The following is an 18,475-nucleotide window of genomic DNA, read 5'->3' as shown; positions in this document are numbered from 1 at the left end:
CTCCAGTGGCTGTGAAGCTTATACAGACAGAAGGTCATCCTTACCAAGGTCCCCAGGGAGCAGATACAAGTGAATTCAGAGGGATCTATTACTACGAAATGTGTAACATGTGTACTTAGTCTGGTGGAAGATTGTGAAATGGTCAACACTCAGGCGTGCAAAGAAGCCGAGCCACAGTTACTACCTAACTAATTCAGACTTCCTAAGCCGTGTCTTCCCAGCATCGCTATGAACCGTTATACACGAGGAGAATGGAAACTTTACCCGGGTCTCAATGCCGGAAAAATGCAGAAGGCAATATAGTAAGTGAGAAACCGTTCAATAGTCTTCAGGTAAGAGTCTACTTTCATCCTATCTCATTACTCTAGCCCCCCATCTTCTTAGATCATCCTTCATCTTCTTGGACCAACGTAATAACATGCATAATCCTTATTTGCAGTGCTAGGCTCATGACCGATGGCTCGAAGCGCCGAGGAAAATACCCAGTGAGGACCTATGTTTCGTACCCGTAGAATGGTAGGCCCACCAGATTCAGACATCAAGTGATCTAGGGTTGCTAAATTCGCACTTAACACCAGCCTGAGTAGTCGCTGCCCATCCATGCTTTCATCTTGTAAAATCTCGTTGTAAATTCTCCAACCTCCTGGCCATCCTTGTTGATTGGCAACAAGCTTTGGCGACGCTATTGGACAATACCCTGGCGTAAGCAGAAGTTTCGTTAGGGAAATTGAGCCTAGAACGCTTTGAGCCGTCTCAGTAATGACTGCTAGCATAGCAGCGTCGTTGACTTCAAAAACAACTTCCCCTTGCGTCGATTTCAGCGAGTCATGTTCTAATATGACATTGACTCGGCCGTGTGACGGACCGATGGAAATCATGTACTTTTGGCCATTTAAGTCTTCCAGCACATTTGCCGATAAGAAGGAATGAATGACCTCCACTATGTCTGTCCACCATTGCGATCGTTCTGCATCATCCGCGAGCTTGGAGAAGCTTTTCCACCCCAAAATTACAGCCAGAGTGTGACCCAAAATACAACGCCACGCCATTAAGACATTCCTGTAGCAGTCCAGCTGAAGTAGTCGAATGATATTATCATTCAACCCTCGTCGGGTATTCGAGTACTTTCTCAGTACTCTTTGAATCATTGAAAGCCGAGAAGAATTGCCTCCTAGTAAGACTTTCGGACCAACAGCTTCATCGTATTCGATCCAGCCAGGAGCTAAAATGCGTTCGCACCCGGCTCGGAGAGCAAGCGACTCTACTAAAGTCACTTCTTCGATACCTGCCGTGGCTGCCTGCAGTGTTTCCTCAGCCCAGTCGACGGCTGCTGTGTGAAGGAACGCTTCTGCTAAAAAATGATGATGCGCCTTCGCTAAGTCTGGTGTTGATACCCGATTTTCCAAGTTCAGCCCTATGATTTCGAGACACTGATATGTGAACGAAAGCAGATTATGTGTGGTTCGGTGTGGTGAGATCTCGGCCAGATGTTGGAAGGGGATAAAGCTCGGGAGTAACTCTCCGCTTGTGTCGTATTTTAGTGACAAATAGGTTTTGTTAGGAGTGTCAGTGGTTGTGATATACGTTCTGTTGATGATACGCCGTAACATCAGGTCTGTTTTTATCGCCCGTGAAAGAAGGTCATCTTGCTTAGGGACGTAAGGGCCAAAAAGATCTTTGCCCTCCTCGCTGTTACAAATAAAATCGATAGCTGTCCGGTGTGTAAAACCAATGCCTGTTTTGCCCCAAGGCTTGAATTTACTCTCGTAGTCATTAAGGGACGAGAAAGCTTCTTCGGGGTTAGTTATGTCCAGTAGCCCGGCACACATCGCTGGTAGTTTTTTCCCCAAGCGATGCCATTTTTGCCAGAGTAATTCCATATCGGGTAGCTCCTGACCGACCATGAAGGACTTCAGCATCTCGTCGTCTGTAGAAATGGCAAGACCAAGAAGGTTGGCGTTAGGTTCCCAGATACGAACACGATGACGGTGTGTCTTGAACTCCATGGCCATATAAAAAAGAAGTACTGTTTTTCTTCGATAGAGGTCGCTGTCTTCCTTCATTCGGGACCACATCTCCTTATACAGTTTCGTCAGGTCCTTGGGCAGGGACTCCACACGACTGTAAAGAGTGTCCACATCATCGTAGTTGTCGAGACCTCGTTTGAGACTATTCAAGACAAGAACGACCCAGACAAAGACCCCTTCAGCTTTTTCACAGATAAGTTCGGATAAATCATCCGTCCCACCATATTCGAGGTCAATTCCCATAGCCTCAAGGCGTTCTCGCGTAAGCAAGTGAATATCTCGACTGGTTAGATCCTGGATCTTGAGCATCGGATACTTCTCAAGGAAGCGCTTCAAGGCTGGCTCAGGGCGGCTGGAAACACAGACTTTGACTTGATTTGTGGAGACAAGCTCATCAATTAGGTCCAGAAGTCGGTCAACTCCATCGTCCGATGTATCAGCAACTTCATCCAAGCCATCCAGAAGCACCACGTATTTGCAGGTTGACTCTCGTATAAAATCCAGAAGGGTTTTCTCAAGTTCTTTTGCAGTCCAGTCTGTGTCTGCATCCTTCGTTGATAGATTCGGCTGTCTTCCCAAGACTTGCATTGCATGGCTCTTCCTAAGGTCCAGGATTTGATGAAGCAAAGAGCAGAGCACGCCTTTGATACTTTGCTGCATAAGAGTACCAGGTTTCCACAGATAGTGAGAAATACAACGGATTTCTGAATCGCAGTACTCCATAGTATTGCTGTTCTCTTCGATATACTTCATGAGTGTGCTTTTTCCTGAACCGGGTTTGCCACTGATCCAGTATATCTTCTGTGTGCCATCTTTCAGCCAGTCCACGAAGCTATCCCATTTACGAAGCACGATCGGCTCAAGGACATAGCTGGTACTGCCAGAGGCGTCCTCTAACTCAGGTGGCTCGTCTGACCTGATGCTAGACGTTTCGACGTTGACGGGCTCATCGCTGTATGCGCTAGAGTTGCCTTCCGTAGAATAATCCGACTCTGTGTCGCTGAGATACATCGAATCGCTGAAGATCCATCGAAAGGTTCTTGGATGCGATTCCGAAACCTGATTTCTTCGTTCATTCATTCTAGGATACTTTAGACTTTTCAAAAGCTGCTGATAGGCCTGCTCTTTGGCCTTTGAGTCCTCTCTGGACGTCATCCTCTGTGAAAAAGTATCCTGGACATCCTGGACAGATGATAAAACATGATTCTTGATAGAAATCTCATGACTAGAAAGCTTGAGGGACACGTGTGACTTGATTTCATTCTGCGTCTTCGAGGATTCCATGGTGACGTGGTCTTGAATTCCCTTCGTTTGTGTCTCAATGGCATTTCGAAGGATGCTATTCGAAGCCGCATGGTCTGCAATGAATTGTTTGAGCTCCTGACTCAGATCCAGGAAACCTTTCTCGTTCATTTTGTAGAGACTCTCTGCTCTGGCGAACAGACGCTCGAGAATCGACGTGTCCATGACTTTTTGTGCGTCATCCAGATTCCCCTTGAGTCTCTCAAGTCTCCTCTTCCGCCACAGTATCTTTGGCGCAGCGACCAGCGCTCTAAGTTTGCCTGGCTGACTAGGAGACAAAAACTTCATTTCCTCCTCCAAATCTCTGGCATTCTTGACACACTTGGCGGCAAGGTCGAGAAGTCGCTTCTCCATTGTCGGTGCTCTAGTGGCAGCGGCAGTGGGAGCAGCAGTAGCAACGGGCGTCGGCCGTTTGCCCAAGGAAGTTTCCAATCCATCGCACACGGCTTTCAGATTCTCGGCGTGTTCTGAAAGACCAGGCTCTGGGGACCCGCTCTCGTGGATACGTCGACAGATCGAGATGGCCTCGTGACCAAAGCTGATGAGCTGCATGACGTTGCAGGCGAGGCTCAGGCCCGCGATGCCTTCGAGGCCAGACATGGCTGGCCGTTTCGGGCGGCAAGGCAAATCGGTACGGTGAGGTAGGTAGTTCGAGTGCCTTAGGGTAGAATCAAGAGGTTGTTGGTATCTTGTGTCGTCCGAGGTACCAGTTCGGTTGATCGACGCCGGGGAACACAGACGCAGTGATTGACGATGAAGCACTCAGGGAGAGGCAGAACGAGGAGGGGAAGAAGGGAATATAGAGAAGGCGGGGTTGTCGGGAGGGACGTCGGTTGGGCGCGTTTACTTGGCAAGACGCAGCCTGATCTTGATATGGCAAGTCCGACTTCATTGGAGGAACCGCGTCTCCCTCGTGGATCTGATGGGCATTCAGATACACCCAATCAGGTCCCGGTTTCTCATGCATTGCCCGATTGGACGAGTTGAGTTACACTGCAATTTTCACAACGAGAGACTCGTGATTAAGGATTTCGATGAGCAGCTCTGAGCTTCATTATACATCTAAGGTAGTCCATTACTCCATGTGATATCAAACCAGCCAGCAAACAAGTTACTAACCAAACGCCATGTATCTCATGCCTCCCTTCTACCGTAACAACCCTCTGGTCATCTACTTCCTCGAATGCACCATCCGCCCCTTGACCCAAACCATCTTGGTATTCCGATCATCCCCATTAAACACCCACTTCGCAACCCGATTCTCCCAGCTCTCCCACCCAAACACATCAACATTCCCATCCTCCTCCTGCTCTCCATCCTCATCGACAACAGGCAACCCAATAAGCTGCGCATCCCACTGCAAACCAACCTCAAACCCGCCAATCTTCCCGCCCAACCCAACAACCTTGGCACCGCCCCTCGTACCGAGATACAGCACCTCCTCAACCGTCAACTTGGCCCTCTCCTTCTCCTCCCCCTTCAGCCCCATCGCAACGTGCCGTGACACCAACGCAGCCTGCCTCGCCGCCTCGAGGATACTAGGGCTATACCCGCCGCTCATATCCGTCCCCAACCCGACATCGATCCCCTTATCCCACAACCACCTCACCCTCGCCGCACCGCTCGTGATGGAGCTGTTACTACACGGACAATGCGACACCTTCGCGCCCCGCTCCGCAATAGTATCAGCCTCCTTCTCCGACAAATGAATCGCGTGCGCGAGCACCATCTTCTCCCCCAACAGCCCATGGCTGTCATACACATCCGTATAACTCTCCGCCTCGGGGAACAACTCCTTCACAAGCTCAATCTCCCCCTCGTTCTCCGAGATATGCGTCTGCGCGAGCACATCCAACTCCCGTTGCAACTCGCTCAACCCCCTCATCGCCTCCCCCGAACAAGCCGGCGCAAACCGCGGCGTCAGCACCGGCGCGACGAGCTCAAAGCCCGGGTCGATCCGCCGGATATGCTCCACGCTCTCCCTCGTCTTGCGCAGCGAGTCGGCCGCGGACTCGTCCTTGTAGTAGTCCGGGCACAACCCTTCGCGGTCCATGCATACCCGCCCGACGAACGCGCGCTGGCCGAGGGCGAGGCAGATGTCGGCGAGGAGGTTCGTTGCGGCGACGTCGATGGTGGCGTAGTATGCCGAGGTGGTGGTGCCGTGGGCGAGGGTGCGTTTCACGCAGGCCGTGTAGACGCGTTTTGCCTTTTTCTGGTCGGCGAGGGAGGATTCGAGGGGGAAGGTGTAGGTGTTTAGCCAGTCGAGGAGGGTTGATTTGCCAAAGATGCCGACGTTGGGATATTGTGATGCGTGGACGTGGGTATCTGGTGGTGGAGTTGGTTAGCTCTGGGTACGATGTCTCACTACGGGCGGGAGAGCATCCCGAGACAGATGATCATTATCCCGGGCGCACGAAGAGAAAGAAAGAATCTGAACATACCAATGAACCCAGGAAAGAAAAACTGCCCCTCCTTGCCCTCACAAACCTCGACATCGCTGACTGCCCACCCCAAGCGCGGCAGAACCTCCGCCTCGGCCTTCTTCAAATCGCACTCCGCTTCCACAGCGACAATCGTTCCGGCGGCATCGACGCAAACGGCCGCGCCGTGGAGGTACTCGAGCTGCTCCTTTGTCTTTGAGTGGATGAAGGAGCCGAGAAAGAGCTTATGGCGCGGCTGCGACTGCGCTTGCGTGGGAGTCTCCGTTGTTGATGCGCCGGCGGGCGGTAGGTCCCGGATCATGTCGCCCATTATGCTATTGCTATCCGTCTATTGATTTGACCAGAGTCGATGTGAAGCTTCTCTAGAGAATGGGGTTGAAATCGCAGGTTGAGTCGACTGGTTCGCAGGTGTGGCCGTGACGTCGGGATACTCTGTCTTCGGTCTTCGGTTGTCGTCGGCAGAGTCGGGGGCGGTTGAAACGAAAACCCCCACCACGTTGATCTCTCCGTCTTCTTTGTTTCCAATTCCCCGTGTGCTTCAAAAGGCGCAGGTGATCGCTAATGCTGACAACTCCCTCTCACCGAGGATACCACAGAACGATGGACCGGAATGGCAATTGCTGGGTCAATGCCCTCAAAGGACAGCAGTCACGGGATGAACGTTGCAAAAGGTGGTACGGAGAGGATGAGGTAAGTGAGGTAAGGCAGAAAAGGTAAAAGATGGGTATCGTCTCTTCGGTTCAAGTTTCCCAAAACCCCTCTCTTCAAACGCAAAAGCAAAGCGAAGGGAAAAGAAAAGGAAGAGAAGGGGGACACGGTAGATATATGCGGTGCAACAGATGACGCGAAGCCAAAGAAAGCATGTGCTTCGTCCTTTTTTGTCAAGGTCAAGGTAAACGTAGTTCGCCCGGCGGCCGTCTCCTTCCACGTTCGGGTCTCCCCAGGATGCTACCGGTACCCCCCAATTTACCCCTCCAAGAGATAAGACGCGGAATACGGAGACGGACTGATTGACAGGGGATGGGCCCGGCTCAACGGGACTAAGTGTCAAAGCAAAGAAGCTTTCCTCTCTGAGCGTAGCTGGATGTGACTACCTAAACCAACAACAGGAACAAAACTGCATTAGTCAAAAGTCTGGAATTGGGATTTGTTGGGTTACAATTGCATACCAGTCTTCTCGAGGTACGGAACTGCGACCCCAAACTGCTGCCAAACACCACCAATGCGCGCCCCGCCCCCCCACTTCGCAGCGCACCGGCCGCACGTCGTACGGCGCTCGCCGCTGGCCGACCGCAGCTCTCATCCCCCTCGGCTTGACTCCATCCGGATAGCTCTCCAGCATTCCCACCATAGCTCTTCCAATCCACATCACCCCCGTTCCTCAGCCCTTCCAAGTCACCCCTCGATCTATTCAAGCCACCGCCTGATAAGTTTGATAAGCATCCTTTGTTCGTCGGGGCGGCACGGCATGACCATGTCTTACTCTTGGGACACTCTTGGATAGGCTCATTATCACAAAACCAAATGGTGCTCCACCGCCATTCCGACTCTTCCCAAAGTCATAATGTTCTCATCTTCCCCTCGAGACGGGTAGTCGAACCCGTCCCGCCCTTCCGTCCGCATGCTGCGCCAGTCGGGAGAAGCATCAGTGTTCCGGGTCCCTGCAGTCACTCTTCGTAGATCCCCGCTGTCAAAATAGCTGCTGTGCTTGCCAGCTGCCACTAGCTTTCCAGTCATCAGTCATTGTATCACCCTCTGCCTTGTTTGCCCGTCAAACAAAGCAATGCCATCGGACATTTTATCACACGCCTCTCGGAAACTTTACACAGCTTGTTGAACCTTGGTTGCTCTATTTCTCTTCTTGTGCCACAATTAAAACTCTAGAATAATAAACGCCCCAAACATTTCATGTAATGACCAAACACAAAGCTTTCTAAAACGCAGCATGATAAAACAGTCATCAAGAAACCCCATCCCTAATTTGTACAACGCTTACGCCGTCTAGAGTCATTCAATGCCCTCCTCCTTCTTTTTATCATTCGTTATACCGTAGCCCGATTGCTCCTTCTGTCAAGTGCGCATACACAGCTTATGCTGCGGCACCAGGGCCCTCATGCTCACCAGCGAGGCCGTTGACTCCGTTGGGGCCAGGGCCGTCCTGGGTGTACTGATCCCAGTTCGCCAAGATTTGAGCAATCTTGGGCGAGTTGGTCAGCTTGTAAACATCCTCAAAGTATTCCTTGGTGATGGCGAAAGGCTTCGCTGTCACGTTGGGGATGTATTTGCCGACAAGCTTGGCAGGGTCGATCGTCGTCTTGTTGATCTTCTTGAGAAGGAACGATCTGAAAGGCTTGACGCCAGACCGCAGGAAGGTCGAGTGGAAAGGCACATCGATACCGCGGAGAGGAATCGTTGCGAAGCCACGCTGGAGCTCCAGGGGCGTGGGCTTCTTGAGGGTAGCCTCGGCACTGCCCTTGATGATCTCCTTGAGAGCACCCTTGGCCTCGTCGATGTTGCCACGCATCTCCTCAATGTCAATCTTCTGTTGCTTGAGGAAGTTGGTGACGCCAGTGAGGGTGTCGAGCGCGCGCAGGTCACCAGCAGCCACGTACTGCATGTTGGCAATGTTGTAGTTGACAATCTCAAGGAGCCAGCCAGTCTCCTCAGAGATGCAGTCGACAACGAACTGCAGAGCCTCCTCGTTGAAAGTCTTGGAGATTCTGCTCGGGTTGATGGCGCACATGGAGTAGTTGGATCGGCCAGCGGCGTCACGCTCGACAGCGACTTGCATGGTCAAGCCACGGTAGAAGACGACCGACACCAAACTCTCAATGGGCATGACCTCGGCCAAGGCGGCGAGGGCAGAGTACTCACCCAGGGAGTGACCAGCGAAAGTGCAGTCACGGGGAACAAGACCCTTTGACTTCATGTCCTCAAAGCTAGCCTTCTCCATGAGGGTAAGGGCAGGCTGAGTGAATTGTGTGGCGGACAGCAGGCCAGTGGGCGAGCGGTAGGTGTAAGAGGTGGTCTTCTCGTCAATCTCCTTGAAGATGCGCTCAGACTTGATGCTTCCATCGGCGGCAACGGTCTCGAAGGTCATGGCCATGTAGTTCTGGCGGATGGCCTTGCCGCGAGGGCCACCGAAGTAAACGGTAAGCTCCTTCGGGTTGTTCTTGACAATGTTGGTGATGGAGAAGCCGTAGTTGTCCAGGAGGTACTTGTCGGCACGGTCCCAGACGTCCTTGGCGACGTCACTGCTGGCGTAGAGCTCCATACCCATGCCCTGCTCCTGGGAACCTTGACCGGTGAAGACGTAGGCAGTCACAGGCTGCTCAACCTCGGCCTCACCGAGAAGAACCTTCTCCTCAGTCTCCTTGTTGCTGGCCTCGACCTTGATAATCTTGCGGCCAGAAACCATACCAACGTGCTGAAGCTTGACCTGAAGGTCGTCGTTGGGGAGGACCATGCCAACCAGAGAAGCGTGGAAGCTGCGAACACGACCAATGTTGTTCTCAGCAGCCCAGGTCTCAACCAAGCTACGGACGGCAGCACTGGAGTACATGCCGTGAGTAATGGTGCCGGGGAGGGCAGCGTAGTTGGCAAACACGCGAGAAACGTGAATGGGGTTGTAGTCACCGGAGACACGAGCGTAGTTCTCGTTAGTGGCAGGGGCGCGAAGCTGCAGAGGGGTACGACCGCTGAGAGGGATGGGGTTCTCAAAGTGGAGGGGCTGGTCGAGAGGGGCACCAGTGCGCTCGAGGTAGTCGACAACGGGGTTGCCGTTGGACTGGCCGGCCTCGTAATCAACGCTGGCGACCTGGATGATCTCCTTGGTGGGGAGCTCAAGAAGGACCTGGCCCTGAGTGGAGACGCTGCTGTACATCGTCTTGGTCTTGTAGCGGTAGAAGCTCTGAAGACGGAAGGTAAGCGTCTGTCCGAGGAGGTCGAGGTCGCGGGGCAGGTCATCAGTGTTGAACCACTGCTTCGACTTAAGAACAGCAACGTCCTTGCTGGTGGCCAAGTGAAGCTGGATAGGCGTCTCCATCTTGCGCTGGAAGGTGTTCTCGTAGTCGGTGTAAGCACCGCGGTACAGGAACTGGGAGGTGACGTCCATGACAGCCTCACCATCGCGGTAGATGGTACCGCAGACCTCAACCATCTTACCAGACTCCTGGTTGATGACGGCGTTGATCTGAGCGGTGGTGGAGACCTCATCGCCCTTCTTAAGAGGCTCAGCACCAGGCTTCATGCGGAACTCATTGGACAAGTGAACAAGCTTGAGCAGGTCACCGTCAATGGTGCGAGGGAAGATGGGCTTGGTGATGGCCTTCCAGCCAACGACGATGGCGAAATCCATGGGAGCGTAAACAGTCTTGCCGGGACGCTCAACGAAGGCCTCGCCAGTGTTGCCAACGGCGTGGATGAAGTCGTTGATGCTCTCACCGGTGATGGTGGCCTTGCCACCGTCGAACTTACTGCTAACATCGGCATCGAGGTTGAAGGTCTCGTCACCGAACCACGCACGCCAGTAGAATTCCTTGATGCGGTCGTTGCGACCCTCCATGACTTCGTGGATCGGGGCGTAACCGGCCTCAGGGTGGTAGGTGAACTTCAGAGGCAGGGCAACGGGCTTGCCAAGAGCAGTGGTGTCCTTGATCATGTTGACAACGATCTCGTTCTTGCCCTCCAGCTTGACCTCGATGACATCAACGTACTGGTTGTGGCGAGGCTGCTCCTTGACAATGATCTTGGTGTTCTTCGCATCCTTGGGGTTGTGGATCTCAACGAAGAGACCGCGGGTGGGTGCGAAGATACGCTTGAGAGGGTTGGTCTGGAACTTTTGGCCCTGAACAACAACCTCAGAGGTCAAAAGAGCGTGGCGCCAGCTGCGATCGGGACCGGCAAGCAGGGCCAGCCATGCATCGAGGCTAGGAAGGGTCGCGGAAGGCGAGGTGGAGAGGCGGTAGGTGTTCTTGTGGGCATCATCGTAGGAGACGGTGAGGCCATCGACATCCTCGACAGGGATCTCAGTCTCGATGAGCTTGCCACCAAAGTACTCAATGGTAGGAATGGCCTTCTTCTCGCCCTTGTAAAGGTCTCTGGTCAAGTACTCAACGTGCGTCTTGTGAATTCCATCAAGGATGTCCTTGATGGGCTCGTCAATGACCTTGGAGAACTTGACAGCAGTAGGTCCCTGGAGAATGCAGGTACGTCCAACATCCTGGCCAATGACGGCGCCGAGGTCCTCAGACTGCCAGAGGGAGTCCTTCTTGAAGTAGAAGTCAAAGTTCTCATCCAGGGTAGGGATGAACGTGACAGGCTTCTGGATGGGACGAAGGCAGAGCATCAAGAAGTGCTGGACATCCTGGGCGTTGATGAGCTGAGTCTCGGCGTCAGGGTAGTGCGAGAGAATCTTCTCAACAGTCTCGTAAGGAGTCTGGAGGTCCTTGAAGTCCTGCAGCTGAGCGACCTGGCCAGGCTTGGAGGTGAAGCGCTCCTCAACACGGCGGATGAAGTCACCAGTGAGTCTGATGAAGGTGGGGTCGATCCAGCGCTGCTCGTGACGGATGTAAAGCAAGTCAACCATGCGGCGGACAACCTCGCCGTAGGTCATGTCCTCCAAGTCGACAGCCTGGCCAGCACGGTTGCGACCGAACCAAACCTTCTGGAAGTCGTCGTTGAGCTTCTTGACAATGTAGTCGCGGTTCTTCTTCAGCTCAGCGACGCGCTTCTCCTTAGGGAGGGAGAAGATCTTCTTGTCCATCTCAGCCCAGAAGAGGACACCACGAGTAGCAAGCTTGTGAATAGGCTCGCCCATCTCAGACAGAACAGTAACGACACCACCGGTAGGTCCAGTGTAGGACTTCTCCCACTCGCTGTCTTCAACACCAGGGGCGTCGATGATGGCCTGCTTGGCAGCAGGGCTGGTCTTGGCCTCCTTGGCGACCATCATGCGACTACCGAAGAGAGTACCGTCGAAGGGCATGGGAGGGTAGCCGTAGCTCTTGGACCATTCACCAGTGAGGTACGGGTAGGTATCCTCGGCACCACCGAAACCACTGCCAGCAACCAGGATGATGTTCTCCTGGCGACGAATGCGAGGGTACATGGTGAGAATAGGCTGGTGGAAATCCTCGTAAGAGTGGTGACCACCTCCACGACCACCAGTCCACTGCAAAAGCACGGGGAAGGTTGGGTTGGCCTTGGCGATGTTGATGACAGCTTGAATAGCGTCGACGGAGCCGGGCTTGAAGCTGATGTGCTTGAGACCCAAGGTGTCGATGTACTCCTGGGCAACCTCGACGGAAGGAACACCAGCGCCGATGGTCAGGCCCTCAATGGGAACACCCTCAGCTCTGAGTCTCCCGAGCATGGGGATTTGCCATTGCATGGCACGGGGGTTGACGTAGATCAAGTTGACACCGATACCACGCCCAGCCGGGATGGCACCCTCAATCTTTCGCAAAGCGGCGGTCATCATGTTGGGGTCGAAGTAGCCACCACCGGCCAACTCGATGTGATAGCCAGCGTTCATGGTGGCAGCGACGAAGTCCCAGGGGACCGTGCAAGGAGTCATACCAGCGACGACGATGGGAGGAAGACCCAAAAGTCTGCTCATCTTGGTATCGACGTAGGTATCGCCGTTAGATGTGGTGACCAAGCGAGGACCGAACTCCTTAACCCAGTCCACGGCGTATCTGACCGCGTGCTCCTCGTCACGGTCAAAGAGCTCGGGCTTGTAGCCGACCTCCGTGATGGAGCCATCAACGGAGCCAGCGAGGATAACGCGAACACCAGTACCCTCCTTGTTTCGGCTGGTGAGAACACCAAGACCAGAAATACCGCCAGGACCAAAGTCAAGGACGTGGGTGGCCTGAGGGAAGACGGTGGCCTTCTCCCAGTTGACGGGGTCTCTGGTAATGAGACGAATGAGGGTAGGGACAATGTTGCTGTCGCCGGCCTCACGGAGATCCTTGCCAGTGTTGGTGTCGAAGACCGCAGTGCCCAGAGATTTGGAGGGGATCTTGATGTTCTTCAAGTCCTCGTCAATGAGCTCCGTGGCCTCAGCAAGATACTTGCTGTGGAAGGGTGCAGTGATGGGCAGGAAGCGGTGAACGAAGCGGAGCTTTCGCTGGGTGTGGGGGATACGGTTCTGGTCCAGGCCCGTGGGAGCCTTGACCTTGCGGAGCTGCGCGTTGAGACCGTACAAGGAGATGGGAGGACCCGTGACAACCAGGTTGCGCGGGCTGTTGATCAGGGAGATGGAGATATGGCGATCGGCGGGCAGGTACTTGTTGGTTGCATCAATGTGCTTCTGGACCTCAGCCTGAGAGAGGTCTCTGATGCTAAGCATGGGTGTGGGTGTACCCTCGCCGTTGTCGGCCGACTCTCTCAGCATGGTGGGCGTCAACGAGGTGCGGGGGAACACCTGCTGGCTGCGGGCACCGATCCAGAAGAGAATGGTGAGCGCAGAAGGGGCAAGCTCCTTCCATGACTCCCAGGACTCGGCAGCGGCAGTGATGGCAGCGAGCACAATGCCCTGGGAGTGACCAGTCGTACCACTGATCTGGTCGCGGAGCAGACCAGGGTGAACACCCAACACCTTGCAAGTGACCTCGTAGTGCGCAAGCTGAACGAGACCAATCAAGGGGAAGCTGACGGGCGCTGAGATGAGGTAGTCGACATCGGGGGTCGCGTCCTCGCTCTCAAGCCATCTCATGATATCCAAGCCCTTGGGGTAAAGCTTCTCAGCCTCGGGGTGCTTGGAAAGGTTCTGAAGGAGCTCGGCAGCGTTCAAAATAAGCTCGCCGACGAAGGGGTTGTAGGTCTTGTAGATCTCGCGCAACTCCTCGAAGTACTCCTCGATGTTGCCCTGACCGCCGAAAATGGTGTAAATATCGGCGGAGCCATCATCGGATGCGCGGAAGAGCGCAGATCCGTAGGCCTTGATGGAGCGACCAGTGGTCTGTCTGGCTTGGTAGTAGCTGCGGATGACGACCAACTTCTTGGCGTCAATGCCGGGCAGCGTGGCAGCGAGGGCGTGAACCTCGTTGCCTTGGAGGTAGCCGCGCTCGAACTCGTTAAGGACAAGCTTCAGAACCTCCTCGTAAGAGCCTGACTCGTCATCCTCGCCCTTCTCGACCTCGTCGGCGACGAAGCCCATGTATCTTGCGACCAGCTCTGCAACGGATGAAGGCTCGTCATCCTGAGCAAGCTCATCTGTGGCGGTGGGGAGAGTGGCATTGAAGCGGTCCTTCAATTGAGAGGCGTGGAAGTGCAGGGCGGTCGGTACGAGGAGGGAGGTCTCGAGAGAACCGTGGCGGAGAGTGAGAGGTCGCAGAGAAGCGTTGGATCGAGGGGTAGAAACGCCCGTTTGAGGGCCTGTTCCAGTGCCGTACATGGTGATGACGGTTTTGGGGGTATCAAGAATGGGTGTGAAGTTTTTTCGTGCTATGAATGGAGCTTTGCTCGCCACGTTTGTTAGCCGAGGAGTGCTTGTTTTTTACCGCCTCTTTCCCCTGCCGATCCAGAGATGTTTCTCCAGCGGGAGATGGGGAAAACAGCAAGATGGCTTACCTTGTGTGTGACTCCGTAAACTCAGCAAAGAGCAGGAGGCAGCTAGTTCAAGATGCTCCGGTATGGCGGGGGAAGGGGGAGGAAGTGTGCGGCAGTAATGTCGTGTCTTTAGGTATTGAGCGTGGGTGGTCGTCTAGAGCTTTCTCTCCTATTATCCGAGAGCAATTGGTGGTCTATAAAGGACAAGAAAAAGAAACGAGAAGACTGCCTGCAAGTTCTGTCCTTGACGTGGAGTTGTGGGAGGGAAGAGCAAGAGAGTGGCAGATGGCAGCTTAAAGAAGAGTGGGATGGTGAGCAAGGGAAGGTTGGGAGGGTTCTTGGACGAGGTTATGATGGGAAGGCGAGGCAATTGAAGTGTATCCCTTTGGACTTTTTTTTCTACTGCGGCCCGGGTCTGGTCTGGGTCCCTGCTGACTTTCTTGGGGGAGTGGGAGTTGAGTTGAGTTGAGTGAGGAGCGTCTGTGTGTGCGTGTGTGTGTGTGCCTGTCTTCCCGGGTCTGTCTCAATAAGTGGACATGGATTGATTGGGATTGTGGGATTGGGAACCGGGACTTGGTACTTTCACGCCATCATTGAGGAGGGAGACTCAGAGAAGCATGGCGGGTGTGGTGTGTAGGTACATCGACTGTGGTGTGCGGTGTGTGGATGTTCAAGTGGATGATGAATTTGATGGATCCAACCTTTGGGCCAAGTATCCGTACGAAGTACCGCCTGCTTCTCGACCCTTTTTTCTGTTTTTCTTTTCGTGAGAGTGAGGTCAATCCCACCAACGTAATTGGAGGTATCTGGCCCAGTTTGGGTCACTTTGGTGTGTCTACGAGGGGTAGAAAGGGGATGTACCCAGGACAGGGACAGGTACATGGCCCCGATACGCCGAGAAGACGAGTTGGAACTCAACGATTAGAAAAAAATAGGCCGGGGTCATTTTGGGACATTGGATTGGAATGAATCCAGTTGGTTCGGGCTGACGGAGGAAAGGCACGTTGGACCGCATCTTGAGTAGGTACGTACTGCGTCCCTGCCACGCTGTGGCCCCATCTGGTTCACTTCCACTGCGCTTGCAAGGCAGGTACGGTTTGACGGGTGGAAAGTACCCGTTACCTGTACTCCGTATTTTGTATCTTTTGCCGGCTCAAGGCAAGAGGCACCACAGCTCTCACTATTCAAGAGCGGAAAGAACAGGGGAGGTGGCAGTTGGCCGTTTGCTGGCGTCAAGCAGTGCCTGCCTGGTCGCGCGGCCAAGTGACCAATTGCTACGGGTACGTGTGTCAATGCCAATCAATCCAATTGTCTGTGTGTATAAGGTAGGTACTCACGGTACTGTAGGCATTCGTATGGAGCATCGTCTCTCCCGTCTCTTTTTCTGCCTTTGCATCTCTCCAAAAGTCTCAAATCTCAATGTCTCGCCAAATTTTTTAGTTCTGTTGGGGATGGTCGTACACCCCAATCCACCCCTCCAGCTCCACCCTTCCATGACTTCATGCAGCCCGAGTGATCCGCAAGGGTTCCGCTGTTGGAGAACGGGCGCCAATGTACCGGTACATGCCCTCGCAACCTCCTTCAACCTCTCTTCCACTCATCCAAGTATCCTCTTCCCAAGTTTCCCTCCCAAGCCACACTTGGATGATGGCGGAACGCCGCAACCACAACGGATCGTGTCTACACAATCTTGCCTCCGGATCTTTGCCGCCAACTCTTAGCTCATCGGACCGGTCTCGTCTCTTTTTCAAGGTGCTGGATCAATGGACGCACGAATCCTCGGCCAAATGGCATCATTTCGGCTCTTGGGCCTGGACTTGCACCATACTTTTCAACATCAGTGCTGATGCTAGGCGAATCGCACTTGTCGCGCACGCCGATAAGATGCCGAGTTGCTACCCCGGATGCAACAAACGGACGATAACGAGCCCAAAACTAAGGCGCCGTCGCGGGCCATCTCGGGTTCTGCTGCGCGACATCGCTCGATGCCGAGTTGCCTCTCGGAGCAGCTCTTGCAAGGAAAGGAAAAGAAGTTTTCCAACCTCGCCTCGTCCTTGTATCGAGTCACCTCGCTGACCGGGAGTTGCGAAAAAAGGTGTCGCCCACTTCGACTTGGACCCTAAAAGATCCTGATATGCGGGATCCCACCAAGTACAATGTACTCCCGGGCCCCCCGTTACGTTCCCGCAACTCCCTGGCCGGTTGAAAGGCGGTCAGCATCTCTAGCGTCGTATCCAATATTCTGCCGTCTCCTTCTCCCCACCGCTTTCACCCCACGCCTGGGGCTCGATGCTGGGGAGGATGGGAAATGCGCGGGACCCTGAGGACGAGGATCCGGCAGGGAGAACGGCATGTACATGTTTGATGTACCGATACCAGCCGCCACACCGCACTCGCTGCTCTGGCTTGCTGAGGCGGGAGCTATCTCTTTGCCATGCCACGCCGCCCACGCGGGCGGGCGGTCGGTCGTCCAGGAATGCAAGCTCTAGCATCTGCGTACCACAATGCCCTGTGTATCTTCCCTTGCCATGCGTGGAGGGGTAACGAATAGCGATGAGATTTGTACCTAGGCACCGTCTCGGTAAGACATACTGCTTGCCCGCTGCCCAGCCAAGCCCAGGCTTTTAAGCATGAACTGATGAGGCACAGGGCTGGAATCCTCGAATATCGACAAGTGTTGCACCGAGCTCATTCACTCGGTCTCCGATTGTTCATCGACGTCTCTCGGTTGGCTCGGGCGAGCTGAGTTGAGTGGTTGAAGAATGCTCCTGGTGATGAGCGGTCAGACACAGGTCGCACTTTGTGGTTTGTTGCGCATCACAATGGCTTGTTGACTGAGGCTTCCATCAACTGGGCATCTTCACCCACCTTTCGTGGCTCGTCTACTGAAGAACTGGAGCAACCCGTCGTACGCAACCGAAAGGTCAGCAAGAGCTTAGTCAACTTCGAACTGATTAGGTCCTCCTGGGCCTGGCCAGGGGTGGAGTTGAGGCAAACCAAGCCCCTTCTGCCCCTCAAACAGCAGATTCGAGCCTCGACAGGAAAAGCTTGGGTTAATCCGTCGTCTACGGAGTACTGTATACGGAGTACAACTCCAGTCGCCAAGGAGGTATCGCTACATTACACCCCCATCGAACCGTGGCGGGTTCCTGGAGCAGAGACCACTTTTGCCCCTCCTCACCCTCCATTTCCCATTTCCCCTTCCACTCTTCCATGGCCTTCTGCTTGCAACATGGAGGCTTTTTTTGGCTTGTTGCTGAGGAGTTGCGGCTGTTACTTTCCGGATCCCCGTTGGGTGACGGAGCAGAAGACATCTTATCATGGCACCACTTTCCCACAGCTTGCCGCAGTCGTACTGAATATGTACACGTATACAAAAGCCATGCCGTTGATGACACTTCTCACATCAGAGCTATATGTGTGTGTGTCGTTGGCCGTTGGGAAGAGCCGTAGCTCTATCCGTATCTCTTATCGGCATCGGTATCAACACCCCGCCAAGCATCAAAGCTCCAACAAGCTTCCAGCTCTCTCCCCCTCCAAAGGGAAGTGTGTGGGTAGTCTTTGAACGTCGCAAGAGACTGTAGCCAACAGGAATGCAGCGATAAGGGTGAGCTGATAGAGGCACAATCAGAGTTAAGGGTCATCGGAACGGGTACATCTCAAGGCCAAAGGTGAGGTGAAGCTTGGGAGGTCTCAGACTTAGATCACCAATACCCAGAGCCTCGCGAGGGGCTAGACGTTTGCTGCAGGCGCTAAGTAGAGTCGAGGACTCGAGGGGCAGGTACGGCGGCCACTAGCCCGAATTCAACATTCCGGCAGCTCGGGAAAGGGCAGCGAGCACGGCGAGGAAGTAGAAGTCGGGCAGAGAGACGACGAGAAGGAGTCAAGACATTGAATGCGCGCCACACGAGGCTAACGACAGCGCCCAGCCGTGCCAGCCTAGCCCAAGGAAAAGAGCCCGAGAGCTGGCAAGCCTTGCGATGTGAAGCTGTAAATCAGGTACAGCTACTTTGCTTGGTCTTGTCTCATCCCACCTCGCAACATGGCACGTACCCGCACTTCGCATTACACGACAAGCTGGCTTGAAGAGGTGGCAGACAAGAGACAAGGCGCAAAGCCTCGTTTGATAGAGGGAAGCGATAAGATAGC

At 54.0% G+C, this 18,475-nt stretch overlaps 4 protein-coding genes across 4 annotated transcripts; all 4 read right to left on the bottom strand.

The window, feature by feature from the left end:
• Positions 1-1,566: 1,566 nt before the first annotated feature.
• On the bottom strand, positions 1,567-3,929 carry CCOS01_04994 (uncharacterized protein; the record flags this gene model as incomplete). The annotated part of the gene is made up of 2 exons (XM_060453175.1): positions 1,567-1,587; positions 1,902-3,929. The coding sequence occupies 2 exons, from the start codon at positions 3,927-3,929 to the stop codon at positions 1,567-1,569; spliced, it is 2,049 nt and encodes a 682-aa protein (XP_060317133.1).
• A 571-nt stretch (positions 3,930-4,500) lies between these two features.
• On the bottom strand, positions 4,501-6,080 carry CCOS01_04993 (guanine deaminase; the record flags this gene model as incomplete). The annotated part of the gene is made up of 2 exons (XM_060453174.1): positions 4,501-5,654; positions 5,771-6,080. The coding sequence occupies 2 exons, from the start codon at positions 6,078-6,080 to the stop codon at positions 4,501-4,503; spliced, it is 1,464 nt and encodes a 487-aa protein (XP_060317132.1).
• Positions 6,081-7,859: 1,779 nt separating this feature from the next.
• Positions 7,860-14,171, bottom strand: CCOS01_04992 (acyl transferase; the record flags this gene model as incomplete). Its single annotated transcript, XM_060453173.1, has 1 exon — positions 7,860-14,171. The coding sequence occupies one exon, from the start codon at positions 14,169-14,171 to the stop codon at positions 7,860-7,862; it is 6,312 nt and encodes a 2,103-aa protein (XP_060317131.1).
• Positions 14,172-16,548: 2,377 nt separating this feature from the next.
• On the bottom strand, positions 16,549-16,818 carry CCOS01_04991 (uncharacterized protein; the record flags this gene model as incomplete). The annotated part of the gene is made up of 1 exon (XM_060453172.1): positions 16,549-16,818. The coding sequence occupies one exon, from the start codon at positions 16,816-16,818 to the stop codon at positions 16,549-16,551; it is 270 nt and encodes an 89-aa protein (XP_060317130.1).
• Between the last annotated feature and the right edge of the window lie 1,657 nt (positions 16,819-18,475).

The sequence above is a fragment of the Colletotrichum costaricense genome (assembly GCF_030867565.1).
Source record: "Colletotrichum costaricense strain IMI 309622 chromosome Unknown Scaffold_4.1, whole genome shotgun sequence".
Lineage (NCBI taxonomy): Eukaryota > Fungi > Ascomycota > Sordariomycetes > Glomerellales > Glomerellaceae > Colletotrichum > Colletotrichum costaricense.
The sequence above is the reverse complement of the archived record's forward strand: the minus strand, read 5'-3'. Positions and strand labels throughout refer to the sequence as shown.